Source organism: Aethalodelphis obliquidens, unplaced genomic scaffold (assembly GCF_003676395.1).
Source record: "Aethalodelphis obliquidens isolate GAN/ISIS:26980383/991018 unplaced genomic scaffold, ASM367639v1 scaffold2, whole genome shotgun sequence".
Classification (NCBI taxonomy): domain Eukaryota; kingdom Metazoa; phylum Chordata; class Mammalia; order Artiodactyla; family Delphinidae; genus Aethalodelphis; species Aethalodelphis obliquidens.
Genome location: NW_020837946.1, coordinates 62,618,110 through 62,625,226, shown reverse-complemented (window position 1 = coordinate 62,625,226; position 7,117 = coordinate 62,618,110). Strand labels below are relative to the sequence as shown.

The window sequence follows — 7,117 nt, the reverse complement described above, 5'->3', positions numbered from 1 at the left end:
TGTGTGTGTGTGTGTGTGTGTGTGTGTGTGTGTGTGTGTGTGTGTGAGACCTTGGTCCTTGCTTTTCCAAATTTTATCTTGGCTTAAGAAAAATTTCCATGACCAGTTCAGAGGACTTATATTCAGAATTGCACCCATCCTTTTGCACTGCACTGTAGGGGCTGCAGATCTGCTTTCTCTTACTTGGTTCTTGTCCTTGACGAGTCAAGGGGCTCACAGCCCCTGAGTGCTAGAAGGACTATCGCAGACCTAGGTACTTCTTGCCCCTACCAAGCAGTTTGTGTGAGATAAATTGGAAAACACAACGGATAAGCAAACAACCCAAGCAACTAAAGTCAGTGTCCTGAGTCACTGAATTGCTGTCACCAGAGAACTATGTGGAGGTGACCACACCTGGCAGACTAAGGTTGAAGCAGACCTATTAGTTGCTGTTACTCATTTACTTCTCGGTGGTCAATGAACCAATCAGCCATCAATCAGCTTCTGTGTACAGGTCATGTTCCCAATGACTCTGACCGACCCAGGGTTGTTACTCAGAGGTGGCATCTTGGCTAAAATACTATTAGAGGACAAAGGTATGTGTTGGTTTGTGGCTGACTTGGTCCAATGACCTAGAGGAATGTGAACCTTAGGAACTGAAGAAGACCAGTATTTTGGGATGATAATCTTTGGGGAAAGGACAGGCTTTGCAAAACTCTAGGTCAAGGTCTGCTGTCCTCAAATTCGGGCTGCAGGCTGGGACACCAGCATCTGAAATGACCCTCAGCCCAGAGGGGTAACTAGTGAGGACAACACATTTGAACGTGAGCCCATCCCTAACAACTAAAACCTACTCTCTGTTTGCTTGTTATCAAGGAAAAATTGGTTTGGCTAGGGAAGGAGGAGGTTGAATGGGGTGTAGAGAAGATGAGGAGAGAAGAGGGAGTCTGACTGCTTTGGTTTGAGTTTTTGTTTTTCTCCAGTGGTTATGAAGGTGAACTTGCCAAAGAGTAGAAGGCAGAAAGCTCAGTGTCCACGGTCACTAGGTTCTGAAGTCCTGGGTATGAAATAGTTCTTACCTATTCTGTGCATGGAACTCAAAGCAGTCGAACACTTTTCTCAGAAAAAAAAAAAAAAAAAAGTTTTCTTTTCCTTTGCCAAATTTTTAACTTTTTTGTTTTGAATTAATTTCAAACTTATGGAAAAGTTGAAAGAATAGTACAACCCAGAATCCCCAGATATTGACATTGTACCACATTTACACTCTTATTCTCTCCTTAGAGAACAAATGTGTTCTTAATATATTTGTTTATATACATATTCTTACTATTTCCTAAACTGTTTGAGAGTAAGTTGAAGACATGGTGCTACTTAATCTTTTAATACTTCTGTGTGTATTTCCTAAAAAGCAGGACATTTTCTACATAATCATAGTAAATTATAAAAATTGAGAAATTGATATTCATGCAGTATTATTTATCAGAGCTTACTCAAATTTCACTTGTCAACCTAAAAATGTTCCTTTTGACAAAAGACAAAAATGATTTTCTGGTGCACGATCACAAGTTGCATGGGGTTGTCACTCCTATTTAGTCTCCATTAATCAGGAACAGTCTTCAGTCCTTCTTTTCCTTCATTCATGCCTTTGACATTTTTGAAGAGTACAGGCCATACATTGTGTGGAATTGAAAGATGTGCCTTATGCATGATTAGCTTTCAGTTATGCACAGAAGTGCTGCTGTGTCCTTCTCAGTGGCTATACCAGGAGGGACATGATGTTGGTTTGTCCCATAACTAGTAGTGTTCATTTTTATCACTTGGTTAAAGTGGTATCTGTCAGGTTTCTCCACTGTGAAATTACTATTGCTCTCTTTTTAATTAGTACAAATCTTACGCAGAGATTCTTTGAGATTCGATGGTTATTGTTTCTCGTCAGAATTTCACCCACTAGTTTAAAATTGCCTGGAACAATTGTCACTATGTCAGTTGCCAAATGATGATTTGCTAATTCCATCATTCGTTTTATACTTATTAACTGGCATATTAATTCTCCTATAAAATGAGGCAGGTAATGTGCCCTCTCTAACTGAGAAAGCTGTTAAGAGGATCAAATGAGACCTATATGTAAATACAGTGCAGAATGCTTCATAAATGTAAGCCATTGTTTTACTATTGCTCACCTTATGCCTGCCATCGGCCAAACACAATGACACAGAAAATTTCCACTCTCTGCTCTAGGGCACGTTAAACCCCATTGAGTATTTGCATTTTTCACAAAATTCCCTTGGGAGTTCAGATTGCAATAAAGGCTACAGAATCTATTCAGGGAATATAGTCAACATTTCATTATTTGACAATTATTTATCAAGACCAGGACTTGAACAAAACACTATGCTAATTGAACGTATAAACATGAAATTTCCTCAAAATGTCTAAATATGAAATTTTGCAAGAGTTGGTTACACCACCCCACCCCTCAAAATTATATATTTTTAATGTATTTATATATTTGAGAAGGGGAAATCCTGCTACATGGACATGATTTGCAACAATGAATAACTCCTACAGAGGGAAGATTTGGAGAAACTATACCAAATTTTTACACCACGATAGTCTAAAAACCTGACTGCTTTAGAAATAGTCACAGCTATATCACAAGAATCAACTAGTTTGCACAAACCTACCATTTACCTCTGACTTATGTTTATCAGTTAGTAATTCTTTTACTCTTTTTTTCTTTCTTTAGCTATAGATCTTTTGGCAGGAAAAAAAGATGAAAGCAGAGCCCAAATTTTCCATGATAAGTGAAGATATATTACACTATTTTTTATCTGAAACAATATGTTCCTTATAAAGCAACAGAAATAAAATTGTGTGTATGTGTGCACATGAGTGTGTGTGTGTACCATTCTATCTCTTTGTATGTTTGTATTCCTTATTAAGGAAAGACATATTTGCATATATATGCAGGAAATAAATGTCTTATCAATCCAATGACCTGTGTCAACTTTGCCATTACTTTTTCTACTACTTGGTTAGTTTTGGCATTACTTCAGAGGAGTGTTTTAGCACTTAAATGGCCATCTTCCCAACCAAATAAGAGTTATTATATTTTTAACTATCTATTTATCCACTCAAATGCATTAAGATATCTTAAGTTCATCACTCCTGGGTTATAATGCCTTAATGGTTCTAATTTGAGTTTTCTTTCTAATTTTGAACACTCAGGACGCCATCTTCTTTTACTGTTCAAGAAAGAAGTGTCTCTGTCATACACGGGGGGGAAATGCTCTTTTGGGTGTTAGCCCTCCTGATCCTTTGTGGTTTCCTATGGCATTATAAAGGACAGCTAAAGATCACAGACATCACTGATAAGTACATTTTCATCACCGGGTGTGACACTGGCTTTGGAAACTTGGCAGCCAGAACTTTTGATAAAAAAGGATTTCATGTAATTGCTGCCTGTCTGACTGAATCAGGATCAACAGCTTTAAAGGAAGAAACCTCAGAAAGGCTCCAAACGGTGCTTCTGGATGTAACTGACCCAGAAAGTGTCAAGAGGACCGCCCAGTGGGTGAAAAACCAAGCAGGGGAGAAAGGTGAGTGATGTGGGGTTGGGAAGAATGAAAGGGGTGTTGAGAAGTTACCAAAGCTAAATAAAATGTGTTCTGATTTTAAATAGTTCCTCCAAAAAAATGTTTCCTAAATACCAGCTGTGTACTGGAGAAGACTGGAGAAATTTTAGAATAACCCCCTGAGTAGTTCTAAGTTGCAAGCTCTCTACGTGCATGAGAGACACAGCCCACGTTATCCTAAGTCCCAGTGGGTGAATTTAGAACTGAGATAGAGGTATTAACTTCTCCTGGTCTTTTCCTGTGAACTGTTACTCTAGCCCCCTGCACAGCAAAGAACTTGGGGCTAAAAGCCACAGGAGATCATGGGGGCAACCTCCAAATTGTCAGCTGGATTGGGACCCACTTCTCACTACAAAATGGTTCCAGAGCTCACACATTTTCACTGGGAAAGGAAGAAAATGGTCTGAGGATCTGAGCAAAGGTGTCTTAGATAGTCGTGATAGAGTAGTGAGTCACTGGACCTCATTCTGCCTTAGATTCTGCAAAGATGGCAGCATTCTGAACTAGAATACTTTTATTGGCTTGGATCAAGTATGAAATATTCTCATGAATGAAGATATTTGAGTCCACAAAGGAAAAAACAAATGTATGTGATTTTTCTCTATCACATCTTCATCATATAGTTGAGACTCTGAAACTTTCAAAAACAATGGTTTGATGAGGCTCCAGTTATTATTATTATTTTTTTTTGGCTGTACACAGGCCTCTCACTGCTGTGGCCTCTCCCGTGGCGGAGCACAGGCTTTGGAAGCACAGGCCCAACGGCCATGGCTCAGGGGCCGAGCCGCTCCGCGGCATGTGGGATCTTCCCGGACCGGGGCACGAACCTGCATCCCCTGCATCGGCAGGCGGACTCCCAACCACTGCGCCACCAGGGAAGCCCTCCAGTTATTTTTTAGTGCTTGAATTCCAAACACCTTTAACAATATTAAATGCTCCCCACCATAAAATAAGCCAAGTGAATGACTGGATTTTTACCAAAAATAACTGGGAAATAGATCAATGTTGTTCTTTGTCTATAAAGAACTGTTTATAAAATTCTCTGGCTTTGCCATCTAGCACGGTAGGAAAAATCGACCAATTTACTCACATCTGAGATTAAAAAGCAAAAAGTCTCACTCAGACAGTATCAGTATTTGACATTCAGAAGCAGAAACAGAAGAATTGTGAGACTGGCTTCCAGTCACAGAACTTCAGCCATTTCAGTTTAGCCTCCCACCCTCTGTGCTCTCACTTTCCAAGACAGTAAAGCATTTCAAAGCAGGAAGGAGTATGACTAGGAGCAGGAAATGGCACCATCAGGTAAAGCAAGGGGCTGTATTTCCATCAAGGATGCCCATATAATGCCATCTTCTACCACTCCTCCTTCCCTTCCTCTCTGTTCTAGGTCTCTGGGGTCTGATCAACAATGCTGGTGTTCTCGGCGTGATGGCGCCCACCGACTGGCTGACAGTGGAGGACTACAGAGAACCTATTGAAGTGAACCTGTTTGGACTCATCAGTGTCACGTTAAATATGCTCCCCTTGGTCAAGAAAGCTCGAGGGAGGGTTATCAACGTCTCCAGCATTGGGGGTCGGCTTGCATTCAGCGGAGGGGGTTACGCTCCATCCAAGTATGCAGTAGAAGCCTTCAATGACAGCTTAAGGTAAAGCAAAGATGGGCATATTAGAAAATAATAGGTGCTAACATTCACTGAACATTTATTTATGTACCAGACACTATATGCTTGTCAACTTAATGAGACACTATCTTTTGGGGGAACACTGCACTGGGGATGGGTCTACCCAGATCCCTTCCCTGTTCTGCCACTAAACCAGCCCTCACGTCACCACCCTGAACTTCAGTTTCCTCATCTGCAAACTGAGAGGGTAGAACAACATGCTCTTTCCCATGCACCCCATTCCATGATTCCATGAAAAGATTCATAAGCAAACATTCTCCAAGTAAGCCTGGATTAAACATCTTCTATGGGCTCTTTTCACAGGCGGGACATGAAAGCTTTTGATGTGCACGTCGCATGCATTGAACCAGGATTGTTCAAAACAGAACTGTCAGATCCAGTAAAGACCACCGAAAGAAAACTCACCATTTGGAAGCATCTGCCTCCAGACATCAAACAACAATACGGAGAAGGCTACATCGAAAAAAGTGAGTTTCTGGGTGGACCCAGGGTTCTCTGGTATTCATTGTCCTAGACAGCTTGAAGGAGACTCAAACATAATTGAAAAAATAAGGTTCTCATGGTAATACACCAATAGAGATCTCAAATATGGATCAGGGATCCTTATTAATTCCAGTGTCATCTCTTGCTCCTCCAAGTGTTTATAAACACTTACTGAGCATTTACTAAGTGCCAAGTTCTATACTAAGTGCCTTATAAATTATATCATTTATTCCTCAAAAGAACTATAGTAGTGAGCAGAGGCTTGGAAAGGGGAAATGTCCTACCCAAGCTTATACAACTCCCCCAGGCCGTGCCTGAACTGGAGCCCACGGTCATCACCTCTACCCAAACCTCCTCTTTTTGGTAATCACCGACCACTCATTCAACATTGTTCAAGGATTTATGGAGGTTACAAAATATAAAGACTCAGACTTTGACCCTTAACTAGCTTGCAAGCTAGTTGACAACAAAATGTAAGCAGATGAGACTGTACAACATGCAAGAAACTTGATCCTTTACTTCTGAGACACAACCCAACAGCCCAGAAGGGGTGCTAGATAGTATGCTGTCTAATTACCAAGAAATTCAGCACAGGATAAAAAGTACTGCTGGTTAAGAAGCCTTTATATGAAAGGTCAGGTTTGAATAAGCCTAAACAGGAAGAAATTATTTGGGTGGAGGTCTTCTGGAGCAGGAATGCATGGGAGATGGAGATGGAAGGAAAAGTAACATAAGTCAGACTGAGTCAGGGATAGAGGAATAATCATAAAGATTGGATAACAATGACGAACACATAGTGAACATTTACTATGTACTTGTCACCATCCTAAGTGCTTTACACAAACTCTTTCGTTTAAAATGCCCAAACAAACCCTCTGAATTTTATAGAAACAGAGACACAGGGATTTAACTTGCCCAAAGTGGCACAGCTAGTAAGTGGAAGAGCTAGATCTAAACCCAGACAGCCTGACTTCGCCATCTATTCTCGGGCTGTGCACTGCAACAGCAAAGAGGCATTGAGGAACTGCTGGAACTTCCTGTATGAGGGACCCACCTCCACGTCAAACGTCATGGCCCTGTTAGTTTATTTGCCATTCCTCGAACACTTACTAAGCTCCTGCTTTGAGCCAAACAGGGCCCCACCTAATTTTGTGTCACTCTAACTCCAGCTGTGACCTTACCTCTTCATCAGCAGGCTTGGTAAGACAGCCAACTGTGGCAAGGTTCAAGGTCAGGAGTTTTCAAGGTGGAGCCAAGAGCCTAGTCAGATCCGCCTGGGGAAGTTTGTAGACTGAGTTCCCCAGCCACCTCACCACACACACCCACACCCACACCCAC

General features: G+C 41.2%; 1 protein-coding gene across 1 annotated transcript in view; it reads left to right on the top strand.

Moving 5' to 3' along the window:
• The window catches only part of DHRS9 (dehydrogenase/reductase 9), a 14,089-nt gene that overhangs the window by 4,671 nt on the left and 2,301 nt on the right, over positions 1-7,117 (top strand). Inside the window, exons 2-4 of the mRNA XM_027129063.1 lie at positions 3,208-3,578; positions 5,002-5,260; positions 5,600-5,763. Of these exons, the coding sequence (XP_026984864.1) occupies positions 3,266-3,578; positions 5,002-5,260; positions 5,600-5,763 (736 nt within the window). The 5' untranslated portion in view covers positions 3,208-3,265. The remainder of the gene's footprint in view (positions 1-3,207; positions 3,579-5,001; positions 5,261-5,599; positions 5,764-7,117) is intronic.